Source organism: Monodon monoceros, unplaced genomic scaffold (assembly GCF_005190385.1).
Source record: "Monodon monoceros isolate NGI ecotype Baffin Bay Population unplaced genomic scaffold, NGI_Narwhal_1 Super_Scaffold_6, whole genome shotgun sequence".
Taxonomy (NCBI): Eukaryota; Metazoa; Chordata; class Mammalia; order Artiodactyla; family Monodontidae; genus Monodon; species Monodon monoceros.
In genome coordinates this window covers 84,661,978-84,681,865 of record NW_021703783.1, presented here as the reverse complement: position 1 = coordinate 84,681,865, position 19,888 = coordinate 84,661,978, and the positions used below count along the sequence as shown (strand labels likewise).

Genomic DNA, 19,888 nt, shown 5'->3' with positions numbered 1-19,888 from the left:
CCTAAAGTTTTTCTGATATTTCAGTTTTCCTTCTTCTGGTTCCCTGCTGGGTTTTGCTATGCTTTTTTCCCCCTACTATTTCTATTTTTCCTCCTCATGTAGAAGTAAATGCTGGTAATATATTTTATCTTGATTTTTCTAAAGCTCATTTTTGGGACCCTTGGAGATAGGATTTTTAAGGGGGAAATTTGCATTTATTCAGTCACTTATTCATTCCACAAACATCTCTTGCAGTGAGTCTCAAACTGCAGTCCCTGGACCAGAAGCATCGGCATAAATTGGGATTGTTAGAAATGCAGAGTCCCAGGCCCTGCCCAGGACCTGCCTTAGATATGTAAACAATATATTCTGGGACCAAGGAGGCCCAAGCTTAGAAGTTTTCATGGAAATATATGGCATCCAAGCTGGGCCTTGAAGGAGTTTTTTTGGAGGAAGAATTGACAAAAGTAGAATTCCAGGCTGGTAAAACAAATCTGAATATGCCTGGTAATTGAGGGGAATTTCCAGAAGTGAGAAGTGAGTTGAGATACAAAATGCAGGATGAGAGTGAATTTTATTAAATGTGGAGTGTTTTTGCTCTTTGTGTTGCCATGGAAACCTGAAGGCCATCACGCATAGTGTGGACCAGTGTGGGTCACGTGCTCTGTGTGCAGTTCTGTGAGATTTCTTAGCCTAGAGCTGGAGGCTTCTTTACCAGGAAGCAGAGTTTTAATCCAGCATGAAGTTTCCAGTTCTTTATTTGGGAGATGGATCTGTGGTCACAGAAGTCTGGCATCAAGAAGCCTACTTCTTTACTAGCATCATGCCCTCCTTGACCTTGGGAATCCTTCAGGCTGAATGGGGAACAGGAGTCTGTCCCCCTTCCAAGGGAAGGCCAGAGATGAACCTCAATGGAAGAACATCCTATTATCAAGGTCAAGGCCTTAGTCCAGCCCCTGCTGGAGGCTTCAAGAAGAGAAGCCCTTGCTTGTAACTTTAAAGATGGGTATCAGCATGAATTAAAGTTCTTTGGGTGACTAGAAATAACTTTCACCAAGGCCTCAGGTGAGAGCTTGGGCTTCAATTCATAAAACCCTTAGAACTGGCTTTAGGGAGTCAGGGAAGAGCTTGAGTTCTCACACCAGACTTGAGACTTTGAGCAGGATGGTGGGCCTTTCAGTGCCTCAATGACTGCACCTATATTGGGATAACAATTCTACCCCCTCCTAGGATTTGTCAATAGGATTAAATGAGATGATACATATACTGGTAAGCTCAAAAAGGTCATTGTTATGAAGACCCCATAATCATCCTAAGTAGTTCTTAATCTGGGGTCCATTGACAGGATATTTCATGAATGAGCTACAGGGGGTCTGTAAATCCTCTGAAATTAAGTATGTAACTATGTTGTCTAAGCCACTAGCTACAGATGGATATTAAAATTAATTGAAATAAAAATTCAGCTCCTCAGACACTTTAGCCACATTTCAAGTAGCTCAATGGCCACATTTGGCTAGTGGCTGCCATATTGGACAGCATCGTAGTTGTGGAAACTGAGGCTCTGGAAGGTTCATGACTCCCTGGGTGTGTTTGTTTGCTAGGGCTGCTACCACAGACTGGGTGGCTTAAACAATAGAAATTTATTTTTTTCTTGGATTTGGAGGCTTGAAAGTCCAAGACTAAGGTGTCAGTAGAGTTGGTTTCTTCTAAGGCCTCTCTCCTTGGCTTGTAGACTGCCATTTTCTCCCTGCGTCTTCACATCTGTATGTGTCTGTGTCTAAATTTTTCCTTCTTAGAAGGACACTAATCATTTTGGCTTAGGGCCCACCCTAATGACCTCATTTTAACTTGATTACTTCTTTAAAGACTATCACCAAATAGGATTGCATTCTGAGGAACTAGGTGTTAGGACTTCAACATAGGGTTTTTTGTTTCTTTGTTTTTTGTTTTGCAGTGGGGCTGGGAATATTCAGCTTATAACACTGGGTATGCTGGCTAGTTGGTGGCCCTGGCACACAGGTCTTCTTACCCCACTTGTTTTTTTCCCTCTGCCAGGCCTCAGCCCTGTATTTCTGACCTTGTGTCTTGTTTTGCTGGCTCTGCAGCCCACCACTGTGCCCCAGGCATCCCCCTCAGCCTGGCCTTTTCCCTCCTTTTCAACCCTGGGGTGTGGCAGGGGCAGTGCAGAGGTAGCAATGGTGGTGGGAACTGAGTCTGTGAGTTAATACCCTGGTCCCTCTGTAGCTCACAAAGTGAAACCTTCTCCCTGGATGCTGATTGGTCGTTTGATGGGCCAATCAGGAGCCTTAGCTGAGTTCAGACATGTGTTAATTTTCTGAGTGAAAAATCAGTGCCCAGGCATCTAATTGGCTGTTTGGACATTAGCTAAGTGAACTTTACAATTTCTTCTTCAACAAGGACCTTTGTGATTTAAAACAGACACACACACACACACACACACACACACACACACACACATACACACACACACACATCCTAGCAAAAGCAGCAGTAGCAGTAACAATAATAGCAGCAACATGACAAAGCAATGATGCACCTAACCCTGTATGTTTAGGACCTTTGGGGTTTCATGTGGGGAATGCACCATTTTGGACTGTACAATCAGGTGATGTTGAAATAACTAGTTCCAGAGGAATAATTCATTCATTAAAAAAACTAAGTGCCTACTATGTGCCAGGCCCTGTTCTAGGTACTAGGAATGCAAAGGTGAACAAGGCAGGCTCTGGGCTATGGAGCTGAAATTTAGTGAATAGACAGGCGAACAGATAAGTGACTTTTGAGCTGAAACCTGAATGGAATGAGAAGTGAGCCCTTTGAAGACCTGGGCATTCCAGGCAGAGGGAACAGTATGTGCAGATGCTCAGAGGAGGGAATCAGCTTGTGTTGTGAGAAGTGACAGAGGGCCTCTGAGACTGAGGGACTGAATAGGGTGGCAGGAGAGAGGAAATTGGAGAGGGCCATATTTTGACCACATTGGCTAAAGGAAAGAGTATGGATTTTTTACACCAGGAGTAGGGGGATGCCACTGGTTTTGAGGAAGGAAGTAACATTTTAAAATTAACACTTGAAAATAATACTAATAATAGCGTGGAGTTATTGAGTGTTTACCCTGTGCTAGGATATCTGTATGTATGATCTCATTTAATCCTTATATCCATGAAAGATGAATTGTTAAGATCCCTATTTTATGGTAAGGAAAATTCAGCTTGTTGGCTAAGTGCATTTTCCAAGGTTATACCAACTACTAGTAACTGGTGGATCTGAGAGTTGAACTTAGCGACACTCTGAAGCTTGTGCTGCTGATACTAACCAGGTATTTGGTGGTCTGCAGCGACCCCTAATTGGGGGCAAGCCTTGTCCTAAACCCTGTGATACAGATAATTCCTGGCCTTCATAGAGGTTACTGTCTTAAATATGTGAGAGTATTAAATCCCAGCTTGGTGGGTATTTTAGAGAATATTTCTGTATACATGTTAGGAAGAAGCTTGGGTCCCCATTCCAGTAAATTCATAGGTCAAGTGTTTCCTAAGCTGCCGTTCATGGAAATGTAAGTTACTTGTATATTATTCACAGTACCTGGCAGGCTCATAAAATCTGCAGCTTCACTGAAATCAGTGCTGCTGTTCACCAGATCTCAAAAATAATTCCTCTTAAATGTTTCTTTCTCAAACCAGATCCTGGGGTTACTCTCCTTTTGACACGTAGGTGAAGGTGATTGACCCTCAAATTTGTCAACTCTGTGTAAACACACAAACCATAACTGGCTTCTAATGCTAAGTAAATAAAAGAGGATAGACATACACCTTCTAGCGTGTGATGCTATAAGGGTAACCTAATCGAGAGAGAAAAGGAAGAAAGAAATCTCTGGCACCATCTTGGGATGGACCCCTGTTTTCAGTCAAAGGAATTCTATTCTCTCAGCAGGGAGGTAATTGACAGTAAGGAAAGAACAGCTGAAAAGGAAGTGCCCCGGAGCTTTCACCTTGGTTTGCCTAGGATGGAAGAGATAAAAACGGTTTTTGCCTGGGGTTCTGATTTCAGGACCCAAGTTCAAACATCAAAGGCACATTGTCTCACCCCCATTTCCCCTTTGGAAGCCCAGGAGACTCAATCTGCAAAACCACGAACCAGCATCTTGCTGCACAACACTTCAGGGAGACAACACAGTCCAGCATGTAAAAGCAAAAAGGCGGGGAGTGGGAGATTGGACCGGTGCCTTCACTTTTATGCTCTTGATTTTTTTTGTTCCTGGAAATCTCTTTTCTTGGCCCTGCAAGATTACATCTTCTGTCTCGGCCCTTTTTTACATTGTGATATGCCAGACTGGCCAGCCTTTTCATCACATCCCCTGTCTTAGGTAAGGGTGAGCCTGGCTTTCTGGGACAAAGTAGGATGGCTATTTGGCATTTGTCAGCTGTGATCTCTTGCCTTTGGGAGAGTCTCTCAAACTTCAAAAACACAGTAGCAAGCAAATGTGTTTCTTTTAATAATCATGTGAGTTTCATGCCCTGGCTCCATGAGCCTTAAACCTGCTGTCCATGAGAAGATGTAAAAGAGTCCGTATTCTACTAAATTCTCCGAACTCTTACTGTGGAGACGTTTTGGATGAATTTACTATCAGTTAAAAGCTCCTCCCAGCTTCTTAGAAGTATACATTACAATATGCTTTTTTTAAGCTACGTGTGCCTTATGAGATTCCGATAGATCTTTCTGGAAGGGGATCTAGTTCTCGTCTCTTGGTGAAAATCACTGCTTTAAAAATCCAGGCTCTGATGACAGCCATTCCTGCCTTCTCCTCCCTTGCAACTTGTGGCCAGAGGCAATGAGAGCAGTGCAAGATGTTTCCACAGAACTCAGCAGACGTCCTGGAGTGAGAAACTTTTGCTGCCCCTGGAAGAGAACCCCTTGAGGATGGCAGGATCCCGATAAACTGCCGAATAATACACTTGAGCACGATTCTCAGAGGGTGACCCAGGACCAGAAGCATCAGCATCTCCTGGGCCCCCATCCCAGACCCACTGAATCAGAAACCCTGCAAGTGGACCTGATGTTCTGTGTAATAACCAGCCCTCCAGGTGACTCTGATGCACTCAAGTTTGAGAAGCACCATATTAGAAAAACCCCTGCTCAGTAGGTTAGAAACTAAAGCAGGGCTTCATTGCGAGCGTCAGTGATTTGGAAATACCTACAATAGAAGCAGTTAACATTTTTCTTCTCTGGCTCAATCCAGAGTTTTCAGGCAGCAGGCAAATCCTGATTTAGGCTCTTTCGAAGCCAAGGGACAGCTGATTTGATCTAACAAGGTCTGAGGGTCACTAATACTACCCTGTGTTCTTATTCATTTGCTTCCTTAATCATTCATTCATTCAGTCATTCATTTTACAAAGATGTATTGAGCACCTATATTCCAGGTACTGGGCTAGCAGGGTGAATATGTAGGCATTGTCCAAATGGGCTTAGATTTGAATGAATCAGTTGCTTTGCCAATTGCTACTGTGTGACCTTGGGGTAGTGACTTAACATCTCTGGGGCTTGGTTCCCTTAGCTATAAAATGGGGTCAATAGCTAGCTACTTTATAGATAAGATTGTGAGGATTAAGATAATGAATAAAATGGCTAAGCTTGGTCCCAGGTACACGCTCAGTAAACCATACTGATCATTCTTGATGTGATGTGAGTTAGAGATCTGAGAGGTCCTTTCTGGCTGGAATAGAAACTTCTGTTAGGAGGTGGTAGCAGAGAAGGTTGAGGCCAGATTGTCCATTGCAGTGATTCTGAACTCTGGATGCACATTAGAACCTCATGGGGCGTTTGCAAGAAGAAATGCTGATGCCTGGGCCTCACCCCTAGGGATTTCAATTTAATTGGCCAGTCCTGAGAAAGATGGGCTTGATCCTCCAACCAGGAGGAAGTGAGCCCTGCTCTAGAAACTTGTCTTGGTCTGATCATTTGTCATCAGTGGATTCCAGAGCAGAACATGTGTCTGGCAGCTGTCACCAGTGAGCCGTGGGCGATACCTTTGGGCTTGGGTTTCCTTCCTCAGCCATTTGGTTGCTGCCCTCATCAGGGACTCAGAGCCCCATGAAACAGTTTGTTGAACTTGGCAAAGTGGTGCATTATGCTTGTGTTTACTCTTCTGAACCCATGGCGAATTGCTGAGCATTTTAACACACTCCCTCTGCTGTCAGATTCACAAGTTCCACATGAAGTCTCTTCAGACTGCATCCAAATGAAGGACCCACCCGTTAGTCACACAGCTCCAGAGAGTTTTCTTCACTTATAATCAGACAAACAAGCTCTTGGGCTGTGAATCTGTCCAGTCACGTTTCTAATGAGTTTCCTATGAAGTTAGCTATTTGACCTTCAAGTGTATTATTTTCATTGTTTTCATTTGATTACACCCAAGTCATTTTTCTAGAGGCTGGAGATTAGAAATAAAACAACCCAACACGAATGCTACTCCCTGGCTGTCCTGCCTCGCCCTCTTGGGTTTCCTGGAATTCAATATTTTCTAGTGCCTCAAATAACACCACTAGTACTTGAAGCTGATTTTTAAAGAAAAAAAAAAAATGGAACTGTATTGCCATGTAACTTAGGGTCTTTTGAAATGAACTGGGATGGCTCTGTTAATTTGCCGAGGCTGCAAATTAGGAAGGCTCATGGAGTGTAGAAGGGGGGGTCTCTACAATGACCATACCCTACAGAGGAGATTTGGATATTGAAAGGGGGATTGGACTAGATGAACTATAACTTCTAACTTGCAGAGTTTGAGGGTTTTTTGATTTGGGAATTTGTGCTCCGCCCCCTCCAGTGACTTCTGACAGTGGGTTCATCTGGTAGGTACGGCTCCAAGATTGACATCTGTGCTTTGGAACACCACTGGGGACTGAAGAATGGACCGCAGTTAAGAGAACCAGGCTTGCGGAGTCCTTTGATGTCTTTGTGTTAGTTCACTCTTTCCTCTGTTCTCCTACCCCTCTCCCATCCCTCAAGGGCACAAATGCAATCGCAAGTGTGGATTCTGCCAATGCAGATCCATAATAATCCTGGATTTGAGCCAGGCATGTCTTCGTTTGTTCTTCTTTCTTAAACTAAGATTTGCTGCCTAATAATAACAGCTGACACTTACATGTCTGCTTACTGCTGCGTGCTGGGGTAATCCTCACAATGACGATAGAAACTTCATTTTAACAGATGAAGAAACTGAGGCAACAGAAAGGTTAAGTAACTTGCCAAGGTCACTCAGATGGGTAAATGGCAGGACCTGAATTTGCGCCCAGTAGCCTGGCTTCGGGAGTCAAGCTCTTAAGCTCTGCGCTCTGTTGCCCAACGAAGCAGACTAGAATTTAGGGTTGACAAGATAGTCCTGAGCCATACCTCAGGGTCAGGCAGTGGCTAGAGCCAGAGGTGTGATGCCCACAAGTTTGTCTTTTCCACCCTAAGTGATAAGGGTGGGGTGAACCCATATAGCAAAGCCACCTGTGGGGATTTTCAGGAGAGGGAGACTAAGGCTGTTTTCACAGAGGGTGGGATTTCTACCCCTTCACTGTGCAAATTGGGGGAGCATGCTTTTTTCCAGAAGTTCACTGTGGAGGAGGGTGGAGTCCAATGGTTGGTCCTATATGGCACCCTGATTCCTTCTCCCACACAGCCCCTCTATCCTGGTCGTGTCCCCTGCCCTCCTAGGGTTTGCTATTGGTCTCCCCAGATAGCACTAATAAATGGTACTTGGCCAGCCTTTTTCATCTGCTCTTCCTCGGTCAGCTTATACACTTTTCTTTCATTTCGTCTGCCTTCTGTGGAGTCCACTGCTGGCAATGGGTGGCCTTCTTGACTCTGGTTCTCCCTGGGCATGCCAACCGACATCCAGAAAGAGTTTTGGTTTAAGAAAAGACAATGAGTGAACTAAAGAGCCTTTCATTGTCCAAACCAGGAAACACATTGAGTCAACTCTGACCAACTCACTGATGATGGGAGAGCTGCCAATCTAGGTTAACTTTCTCACTCTCACTGCCCTGGGCTTTCAGACTTGAGGGATTAGAGGACCATTTTATGAAGGACTAAGCCCATGAGGTGTCTGAAGTTTAGTTCTGGGGAGGGAACTCTTAAAGTATGAATCTTGTATTGACTAAATGACCCAATTAGGCTGCAGACAGTTCTTGCCAAGGAAAGATCACTCCATTTCTGAAATGAAAAAGAAAATGACTTTCTGGGAGGATCCTCCTGAACTTTAATAAAAGAGCACCCTGAGGAGTGGAATGGTGCTTCTATCTGAGGGCTTAGGAAAGTAATAAAAATGCTGCTAATGTGAGGAGGCCCTGCCATGGAGCGAATGGCAGCACCCTGGAAGTGATTTAGGAGATGGAGTCGATGAAAGGCAAAGGCATGAAGAGAATTCAAACTGGTCCATCCTAGGCTCTTGGCCTTTCACTTAAAACCAACAGACGAGTCTTCCTCTCTTGAGGTTCCATGTTAAGCAGAAAGAGAGCCTCCATTTTTTATAACCTGCTTCTCATGGAACGTCCTGTTAATTGATTCTCACCCTCTCCCTCCCCAAGCCCATTTTCTTCCTACATGGCCTCGTATTTGGCTCTAAATGACCAGTGGATGGTTGAAATCTCAAGATCTCCTCACTCATCGGCGTCTCTCCCAGGCCAGGCCACTGTTTTTATCGTATGCGTTTTCTCAAGTTATACAAGTTGTGTTATTAACCCCAAGGGAGGGAATGGTTAGGAGTTGGGTAATTAGCGTGGTTGTGAAAGCCAGGCAATCAGAAGGCAGAACTGGACTGTCAAACTGAACATCTGATGAAATTCAGAATTAATTGGGAGAAGTAGCTGTTACTATATAGCAGCCAATTCCCACTCTCCCTTGAAATGGAAAATAAGCAGAAAACAAGAAGAATAATTCAAGTCGGTATCCGGGAGGAAGGCCCTTCTGCGGAACAGTAGAAGAAAAAGGAGAGGGTCTGGGTATTTTAGGATATGCCGAGACAGTGGTAAAACCAGCTTGTGCAAACAGAGCCCAAGGTGTTTTTGATGGTTCAGTTCCACGCCTGTTTTCTCTAGGAATCTCCTCAGGCCCACTCAGGCTGCCCCACCCATCGTTCTCGCTGCTCATCTGGGGACTTAAAGTCTATATCCCACAGGTTAGCATTTGATTTATTTTATAAGTACTAGTTTTATACAACTAGATAGCAGCTCCTTGAGAACAAAGACCGTCTTATGCTACATTTGTATCTCCTTTAACACATAGCAAAATGTTCAGGTAAATGCTTCAGATAGGCTGATAAACAAGCATTGTCAGAAAAGGGAGTGATGTTGGTTCTCCTTAATGAAGGAGAATCTTTACTGAGTATTAGGCAAGGAGAGTAAACCTATGATGGAGGAAAGTGGTGGGGAGTCATGGCGAGGATATAAGCTTTCAAGTCAGCCACATTTGGGGTCAGACCCTTACTGGTTATCTGCCCAACAGACATGAATACAGAGGAGCATCAAAAGACACACACAAGACTGTTCATAGCAGCATGATTCGTAATGACCCTCACCTGGAAACAACCCAGATGTCTCTCACCAGTAGAATGGATAAGTTAGCATGACACACAAATTGGAGTACTCTACAGCAACGAGGATGGACGATCTTTGACTACATGGAATGGCATGGATTATTCTTACAAATATAATATTGAACGAATGAAGCCAGACGCAAAAGAATATACTGTATGCTGCATGATTCCGTTTTTAGAAAACTCAAAGTCCAGAACGAATCTATGATATTGGCTTATATACATATCCTTGGGGAGATGGTTAGTGACCGAAGAGGACGTGCGGGGGGGCGGGCGCTGGCCACATTGTTTCTAGATCTGAGCGCTGGTCCTCTATTTATGAAGTAGGGGTGATATTAATGTCTCATAGGATTGTTAGTATTGGATGTGACAATCCATGGCATGCAGTAGTTGCTCAGTAAGTGTTAACTATGGTGATTATGAATCAGCCTTCTAGGAGAGGAGAGATCACTGACTGGGGAGGCTCTTGGGGTGATGTGAGCCCTGCACTCTTTCATGGGTCCAGGGTCCTGGCTGCTACCCTGTCCCTTGTTCCGTATGTTTATTGTTCTTGGCGATGTTTGGTTGCGTGTCTGTCAAGCTCCTTGTGGGCATTCAAGGCCTCTGTGTTTCATTCATAGTCTGTTGCTTCTTTCTCTTGTCTTAGTCCCTGGCACCTGTCCCCTCCGGGGGTCCCGCTTACGGCGCTCCTGTTCCCCCCTTCACTCATGTTGCTCCTTCTGCCGGGCTGACCTTTCCTCCCCTTCTTACCCTGGTAAAGATTTCTTCCAGTATCCCCAGTGCCATGCACGTCATGGGTGCTTTGTAAAGTTTTTGTGGCTCTTCTAGAAACCTGGGTCTGCACCACATGGACCTGGCCCCTGCACTGTGGGCTGACTCAAGTTGAGCTCAGTTTCTATTCAGGGGTTTAATTTTCCTGGTAGGCTTGGCATGTCAAGGGCCATAGTTTTCCCTACTATTCTGGAGCCACCGGGCTTCTGGGTAGAACTGTCTGGCCAAGAGACACAGGCTTTCATTTTTCAGAAAGGAAACCCTTCCCAACTGGTGGAAAATAAGCTTTTGCTTAGTGACTAATAACAAAAACACAGACAAGATTTCTGGGCTTATAAATAACCAGTTGTAAAAGTACCCAAGGGAAGCAGCCCTTTTTGCCAGAAGAATGGCTGTGAGTGTTCCTGTCACCTGGTGGATAGGGACCTCACCGCGGGCAAGGAGTCGTGGGCCAGGGGTGCGGAAGCCAGTCATTCTTCAGGACGAATTCCCAAGGCCTTGCTGTTATACATTATAAATCCTGGGCTATTCTGGAAAAATAATAGCTGATCTCTAAGGTTCTTCCTGCTCGAAAATCCTGTGATTCTGCGGAGCCATAGCATGTTTTAAAGAGTGATGCCGGCCGGGAGAGGAAAGTCTTAGGGTTTTGTTTGCCAGAGCTGCCTAAGAGGCAGATGAAGTAATTATGAGAATAGCTCCCATTGACTGAGCAGTGGCCAGGGCACCGTGCTCAGGGTGCTAGGCCCATGAGCTCACTGAATCCCCCATTACCGTGTGAGGAAGTTGTTGGCCTCATTTGACTGATGAAGAGACTGAGGTTCAGAGTGGTTGATGTATATGGATAGCAGTATAGGGGCTAAGAGGGTGGGGTGTGCCATCAGACCGTGGGCCCAGGCCTCGAGCTTGCTTTGTGGCCGTGGCAGTTATTAACCTTGCTGTACCCGGGCTTTCTCATCTGTAGAACAGAGATACTCATAGGACCAAAGCCATATGAAATAATGCGTGCAAAATGCCATGGGTACAGTGCCCGCACATAGTAGGCCTTCAGTAAATGCTGCTGTTATTAGGTAGGGCTCAGGAAGCTTCATGTATAATAATAGCCTCCTGGATGAATCACTGATGCCCCAAGTCTAGAAATGTTGTTTGCATTTAGCTAATCTAGGGCTGCAACCAGGGCCTTGACCCTGACTCCAGCTGCTTCCTGCTGGAGGACTGGGGGATGCGATCTCAGAGCCAGGCCTGGCCCCGTGGACAGTTCTCTCGCCCGGCTGCCCACCAGCCCTACCAGCAACAGTGAGGCTATCGCCTCGTTCATCCATTGTTTCCCAAACTGGCTCCCAGTTAGTTCAGTAGGAGTACGGCAGTGGCCAAATCGCCCTGCAAAACTCAGAGTTAAAGAAACTAGGTTCTCCAAGGGGTGATCAAGTATTAGCATTTTCCAAATATTTTACCTACGTTTTACCATGGAACCCTTCTTTTCCTCCAGAATGTCTTGTGGGACTAGTGTTCCATGAAACACGCATTGGGAGCTGTTCCCCAGCACCCCCTCCAAATGCAGTCAGCAAAGAGGCAAGAGTGAACAGAGGGGAGATCATTCAGAAGGGGGTGGCCGGGGACGTGAGACAGGTGGACAGGATCAGGCTCTATTTTAGAGGTAGGACCAGAAGGACTTACTGATGGAGGCTGTTTGGTAAAACATTTGACATATTGAACTGTGTCGAACTGAATTGTGTTTATATCTCCTTGATACCAAGTTAGCCGGTTGGAAAGGGATACATCTGGTCACTGAAACAGTCCTTTCGTCTGCGTGCAGCCAGTGACCCACACCTTCTGATGGTCACTGAAGGGGCCAGTGGCTTTGACCTCCTTCAAGGATGCATCGGACTCTTCGGGGGCGTGAGGCTCCTTGTTTATTTCCCTGTCGAAGTACTTTCCCTCTTCCTCCTCCGCCCTGACCCCACTGATTTTTAAAATTAGAAAACCCACTGCCCTCTCCAGGGCCTGTCACTCTATCATTTTTAGAGGCTGAGCCATGCATCTTGAGGCAGCTTTTCCAGTTTCCAAAGTTTATTGTTAATGAAAAGCGCACAACAGGCTGAAACCCCTGGCAAGAGTCAAAGCTGCAGGGCACACCGAGGCCAGCAGATGCGGGAGCAGCCAATTTTGTTTTTGTTTTTGTTTTCGTTTTCTTTGCGGTACGCGGGCCTCTCACTGTCGTGGCCTCTCCCGTTGCGGAGCGCAGGCTCCGCACGCGCAGGCGCAGTGGCCACGGCTCACGGGCCTTGCTGCTCCGCGGCATGTGGGATCTTCCCGGACCGGGGCACAAACCCGTGTCCCCTGCATCGGCAGGCGGACTCTCAACCACTGCGCCACCATGGAAGCCCCTCCCTTCGTTTTATCAGAGAGGTTTGGCTTGACTTGAAGGAGCCAAAGAGGAACTGGAGGAGCCTGAGCTTCTAGCAGCCAGTGACAAGGTATGGGAGGACAGGGGACCCAGGCTGAGAGCACGTTCCAGTTCATCGAGTGTGTCTGGCTCAGTGCTAGGCCCTGGGGTCCCATAGTAGTGATACCAACAATAATAACTAACATTATTGCGTGTATGCCATAAGTACAAGCCTCGTTGTAAGCATTTCACATACCTGATATCAATAAACCCTCCCAACAATTCTAGGAAGTACTTACTGATATTATTCGCATTTTACCATTGACTAAAGTGTGAGGCACAGAGAGGGTACGCAGTTCCCCCAGAGTCACACAGCAAGTAAGAGGGAGGTCTAGGAATCTACTTAGGAGTGTCTGATTCCAAAACTACAGTTCTTACCTCTCCAAGTCCAGGCTCACAGTCCCGGCTGAGGAAATAAATATGTAAATCAGCAAATATATCCACACAGTTCGAAAGTGCTGTGTTGCAAGTATCCATTATGAGAGGTAGAAGGGAGGCAACATGGGCATCAGATTTGAGTTCATCCTTGACTGATGAGTTGGAGTGTCCCTGGCAGGTAAGACAGGTGGGAGTAAAGGCAGAGGGCAGAGCATGGAGGTGGGAAACAGCAGTGTGTTTGTGTGTGATTGGGAGAAACAGTGAACAGTCTGGCATCAGTGGGCATAGGGGGCCTGACAGGCAGTGGAAGAAGCCGATGAGATGGAGGGAGGTAGGCAGGGGTCCTTCAGGGAAGGAGGGTGTTGGGTACCCTACCAACATTTTTATACCACATCCCTTGGAAGGTTGGATTTCAACACAATTATTATTTTGTCTTTGCTCAAAGGACGTCTTATGTGAAAGCCCCAACTATAAAGCAAATAGCAGTGGAGTGGCTTTGGCTGAGGTGGAGCTGAGGACCTAGAGCCTGTCCTTCATGATCTCCCCTGACCTACCCCCATGGGCATCTGCCTGGAACTCCTAGGACTCAGTCGAGCAGAGTTTGAGCATTACTGCTAGAGAATATCAGGTCTGGGGAGAGAGAAGCATTTAGTGCCATGTAGTTATTTAGTATAATGGTCCAGAATGCATTTGTGAAGTTTTGAATTCCCTCATTTAATAAATATTAATTGAGCCCCTTTGCCAAAAGGCATTGAGTGCTGGGGATACATCAGTGAAAGAAATAAACCAACCCTCGTTTAGATTCTAGTGAGGTAGACAGAATAACTGCACAGACTAGATATGTAACAGGGCTAAAAAGGGTCCATAGGACATGTAGGACCTGGTGGCCACATTTGGAACTTCGGGTTTTATTTTGAGTGAGATGGAAAGTCTGGAAGGTTTTGAGCAAAGAGACGACAAGTTTCGCCACCCGTTTTGGGGTCTGGGTAGCTGGTCCATACCAAATGGTTAATAAATGGTAGTCGTGTTTGTTGTTCCCCACCCACAGGGAGGCAGTTCTGGTGGGAGGCTCTTGTGGGAAATGAACCTGGTAAAGGGAGTAGTGGGGTCCTCAGAAGAGAGAGGCACATTCCCCGTGATATTACAGACGCAAGTCCAGTAACAGCAGCGATGATGTCATTGCCCACCTGGCTGGGAAACTTGCCCATCTCCTTGTGACGCTGTGGACTGATTTGTTTGTCCAGCGACATCTCTGTTGTCCCCTCTCGCACGGTCTATAGCTATTAGTGAGCTTGTCAGTTAAACAGGGTGTTTGTGTATCGCCGTTCCTCCCGCAGTGTTCGAGAACAAAGATAAGATTGTGATCATCATGGAGTACGCCAGCAAAGGGGAGCTGTATGACTACATCAGCGAGCGGCGGCGCCTTAGCGAGAGGGAGACCAGACACTTCTTCCGGCAGATCGTCTCCGCCGTGCACCATTGTCACAAGGTACGGCCGGCCCTACCACAGCTTTGCTCACAGACGGTTTTCATGGCACCACGTGATTCTGTTCATATTATGAAGGTGACATCTGTTCATAGTAGTAGGTATGGAGAATTCATAAACCAGAAAGAAGAAAATCACCATCACCCAGAATCCAGGGATAACCCACTATTGACATTTTTGTTTGTTGTTTTCCAATCTTATTCCCCCTGCTCCTCACATTTATTTTTCATTCAAATTTTAAATTTTGAATCATTTTAGATTTACAGCAGAGTTTCCGAGATAGTACAGAGAGTTCCCATGCACCTCTCACTCAGTTTACCCTAATGCTAACATCTTACAGGACTGTAGGACACTTGCTAAAATGGAGACACCCACATTCATTTATTGCTATTAACAAAACTCCAGATTTTACTCGGATTTCGCCAGTTTTACACCAGTGACCTTTCTCCCTTCCAGGATGCAATCCATATGCAATCAATGTGGTACACATTGCATGTATTTTTACATTTCTGTCTTGCTTTTTCACTTAGGATTTTAATCTAAACATTTTCCTATGTTACTAAAAAGTCTCTGGAATGATTGTGATTGTTGGACACTTAGGCTGGTTCTAATTTCTGGTTATTAGAAATAGCGATTGATGTCTTTATACATTAACCTTTTTTCTCTCATTTGAATAATTTACTTAAGAGAAATTCCAGAAGTGCAATTAGCGGGCCATAGGTTCTGAACCTTTCTATGCCCTGGTTTCTTTTCCTTGCATAGGTTATATCCACAGAGGTTACATACACACATGTACGATTTTATTGCAACACAACTAATGGGATGTGCTCTTAGTCCAGCCAGTTTAGCTACCCTTGGTCTCTGGAGAAGGGAATGAAGTACACAGATAGTTCCAAGCCATACTTCAACCAATTATTATTTATCATTTTAGTCCTGATTTCCATCCCATTCATACTTTGCACACCTGGAACAGTCCTTCACTTTGAGGACAGTAGTGACTTGAATCCAACATGCCATCCAAAATAGAGTCAGCTTCTTCATTTGAATGATTGCAGCGCGGGGCCTTCTGGTTTGTTAAATACCCTGGTTAACTGAGAACGACTCTGGAATGATCATCTTCTAATTACTTACAATCTAAAACCCTTGACCCATGTGGACATTATTTAACTTCTCTCTGCTGACTCAAAAGGCACTGATGATTCAGATCGCACAGTGTTTTGTATTTTATCATCAGGCGTCATCATAAAGCACCACAGATCCTGTTTTCATTATTTGACGTGTGTGAAACTTGGCTTCACACTGAATGGGGCTTTAGTATGCTCATTCCATCTTATGAAAACTGGGAATGCAACAGTGTAAACCAAACTACTCCCAACATTTAAAATTAAACAAAATCAGCTACCTTGCATTCCGTATCTTTCCTCCAGGAGCCCTGGTTTGTGCATTTCTGAATCCCTGAAGGTTTGGGTTAGAAAGAGTGGTAGAAATACATGTTTTCACCTCTCCAGTCTCAGTGTCTTTAGAGATACTAGGAACCATCAAATAGAAAGGAAAATAAGCAATAAAGTACTAGCTGTGAACATGCAGATTCTGAACTAAAGAAATCCTGAATGAAAGACAAAGAATTCCTAGCCAGTTGGTTTTCTTGAAAGGGCAGCTTCACTTGCCAAGGTCCTTTATGCTGAATGATGTTAAAAACGTCCTCCCAGCCCCAATAGCTGGTTCTTTCAGTTCCTCTTCCCCTGCTCACCCATCCCCTTAAAAGATCACTGGGTTTTGAAAAGAATTGAGCAGGACAGTCGTTACTGCTCTATAGACCCACAGCCTGCTGGTTAAGGACTTCTTTTCACCATTCAGCTGCCTGCCTGCTTGTCACTGGGCTCCTCTGCCAGCTTTGCCAGCATTTGCTTGAATGGAAAGGTCCCACCGCATGGCGGCAGCTTGCTTTGGCCTCAGTGGCCTCTCCCACCTTCACCCTTCACTCCACACTGAGTCTTGCCCAGCAGAGAGGAGCCTTGCCTCCCAGCTGCCTAGGAAATAACCCTTGGGAATGCTTCCGTTATCCTCAGGACAGATCTGCATGGTTTCCTGGGTCAGAACAGATTGAGCCAGGCCCTGGGGAGACAGGTAGACAGACAAGACAAGCAGGGTCTGTGAGCCCCACATTCTGAGTCCCCAGCAGAGAAATCTGCTGCTTCCCTGGGAATCGCATCACAGACAGACAATGTTTGCCACTGCCTGGGACTATATGGCTTTCACACAGTGGAATTACATTCCGACAAAGAATCCCCCCCGCTGTTTTACAGGCTCTGGGGGAGAATGGATTCCTGTCATTTTTCCCTTAACCACACAGCAAGTGACTAATGCTCTCCTGTCGCTGGTGCTGTGCTGGTCGCTGGCAGGGAGCTTCATGACAGTGAGAGAGGCCCTGAAGGATGGGGGTGAAGACCACCGGCGCTGACGCATTTCTTTAATCTGTCAAAGATTTCCCTTTGCTCACTCTCCTCCTTCCTCCCCCTCTCCCACTTTCTCTCTCATCCCAACTGCTCCCATTCAATTCCCTGCCTGTCTTCTTATTTCAGAATGGTGTGGTCCACCGGGACTTGAAGCTGGAAAACATACTGCTTGATGACAACTGTAATATTAAGGTAAAGCTCTTGCCTCACTGATTGATATGCCAGACCTGGGGATTACAGCTGGTTGAAGGCTTACACTCTGCTCCAAGCTGCAGCCTACGAATAAGGCGGCCACTTCCTTCCCGGCAGGCGGGTGGGGAGAATCACTGTGTTTGAGCCCTCAGTTCAGTTCCAGTGGTTGAATTCACTCAACAAGCATTTATCGATCTCCAACCACATGCCAGACATTGTCCTAAAAGTTGACTAGAATACAGTCCCTGTCCTCGGGAAGCTCATAGTCTGTAATTAGCACCATCAAAATACTTACAACGATAACCTAGTGCGTTTGTGTTTCATAGCATCTTTGCCCGATATCACTTAAATTCAATCTTCACAGCAGTCATGAGATAGATACTGTTACTTACATCATTTCACAGATAGGGAAACTGAGGCACAGAGACGTTAAGTAACTTTCCTGAGATAGCACAGTGGTAGGTAGTGGAGTTGGGGTTTGAACCCCTGTCTCTCTGACCCACTGAGCCCAAGTTTGAACCATTCTGCTGGAATTTGCCCGCAGGCCCGCAATTTATTATCTGTCCCTGCCACTTCTCTGTCACTTCCACCCCATTGTCTCCTCACCCCCCACCCCAGCTGTGGAACTGGGAAGCCGACTGAAATGGTGGCGGTGGTGGCTTTTGGGAAAGAACATGCCAGCAAGTGATGGGGTGGACTCTCACGGGGAGTATTAATGCGGGCTGCTGACGGAGCTAGAGAAAGCTCTCCTGGCCGACAGGGTTCAAGTGCCCCCTGCAGAGCACTCCGAATGGCCTTTTGATCATGGCTGCAAAGTAAGCAAATACGGTTTCAAAATAAACTGGAGCTTGCCGCATGGGTTTCATTATGAAATGGCCTTAGTACTCCCAGCACCAGGGGTCCCTCTCATTGGCCACCGGTGACGTTAGTGCCTCATCCCTGGTCCCTGGACCAAGCATGGGAGTGACCTTGCATCATGCCCTTTTTTTGTTGTTGTTGCTTTCCTTTGAGGGAGTGCATCACAGGGAGGCTGTTTCCTTGCTGGGACGGTTGCAGTTGCTTTGGTGTTTGCATTCTGGTTGCAGATCATGGTGGCAACCATTAGTCACCATCGTCCTTTGAGAGGCCCCTGGAAGCCACATCCGGGTGACCTCCTGTTTTTTGTGAGTGGTTGACCGTGATCACATATGTCTCCGTAGCCCACAGAATAAGGAGGAAACAGTCGGTCCAATTAGTCTTTCTAGGAACAGGAAGTGAAATCTCAGGGTCTCTCTGTTTCTGGCAAAGTGGTTGGATTATTCCAGAAGGAGCAGTGGCTGCAGAGTTAGAAAATTCCATCCTGTGTGGTTTACTAGCTGTTTGACATCGGGAGAGCCACTTAAAACCCTGTTTCCTCAGCCATAAAATGGGGAGAGGGTAATGCCCACGGGCTTGTTTTGAGGACTGAACAAGATGCTCTGCCTTTGGCCTTGTCTAAGCACAGTGCAGTGAGTCCAGGTTAAGAGCAGTGGCTTTGGAGTTGCATGGCCTGGGTTTGAAGTGCAACCCTGCCCCTTACTAACGGCAGTGTTTTAGATTAATTATTCACATATCTAAGCCTCAGTCTCCACATCTGTCTAGTAAGGATGCCAGCCCTGGACAGTCAGTGACAAACGTGAGGATTTTAGACAATATGTGGTCAAAGCACTTAGCACTTACCTATTAATATCCAAGGCCCCAGCTGACAAGGCTGGCCATTGGGGAGGGCATTGAACAGGAAGTGAGCTCTCTGAAGGTGCTGGGGCGCGGTGGTCAGGCCACGGCTAGAGAATTGGGTTCTGGTCTGAGGGGCACATTCTAAGGGTTTGTATCATCCACCCTGGTAACTTTCTCTGCAGAGTCTTTCTGCCACCTGCCCCTGAACTCTCAAAACGAAATGTGGTCTTTACAAGGCCTGGAATGTGAGCCTCTCGCTTGGGGGTCGGGTTCTGTGGTACAGCTTGACCTCATGGTCCCATGATGTAGTCCCAGAAGTGATAAAGCACATAGCTTCCTACGGAGTCATAGAATTCCCCGATGGAAGAGAAGAATGGTCACCATTCTGAAAGCAATTGTGCGGGGAACAATGGGCAGGAGCCTGGGAGAACGGCTCATTTGCATAAAGCAAAAGGGCAGTGATGGGGGTCTCCCAGCTCCCAGGACCAAGTCCTTCATCCCAGGGTCCCTAACCATTAGGTAGGGAAATAACAGATACATAGAACATTATAAAAAGTAAGGTTTGCGTCCTTTTTCCTTAGGATTCTGAATCCTTAAGAATGTCTACTCCCGGCGTTTACCAAGGTAAAACACACACACACACACACACACACACACACACAAACCTCCCCTCTCTCTTACGCTGTTCCTTCCTTCTGCTTGTTCAAGGAATCCTACGAGGATCTGAGAATCCTAGAGCTTGAAAGAACCTTGAGGGTCATTTTCCAACCCCTTGTTTTAATGATTATGGCCCAGAAAGTCTAAGTGATGTGCCTGCCCAAGGTTGTACACAACGAATCAGTATGTCATTGTGTCTTTGTTTCCTTGGAATGTGGCACAATGCTTGTTACACGCCGTAAGTC

The 19,888-nt window shown here is 46.1% G+C and overlaps 1 protein-coding gene across 3 annotated transcripts in view; it reads left to right on the top strand.

Moving 5' to 3' along the window:
• Positions 1 to 19,888, top strand: part of NUAK1 (NUAK family kinase 1) — a 69,250-nt gene that overhangs the window by 31,290 nt on the left and 18,072 nt on the right. For all 3 annotated transcript variants that reach the window (XM_029206513.1, XM_029206514.1, XM_029206515.1), the window contains 2 exons: positions 14,495 to 14,646; positions 17,226 to 17,291. In XM_029206513.1, coding sequence (XP_029062346.1) covers positions 14,495 to 14,646; positions 17,226 to 17,291 — 218 coding nt within the window. The remainder of the gene's footprint in view (positions 1 to 14,494; positions 14,647 to 17,225; positions 17,292 to 19,888) is intronic.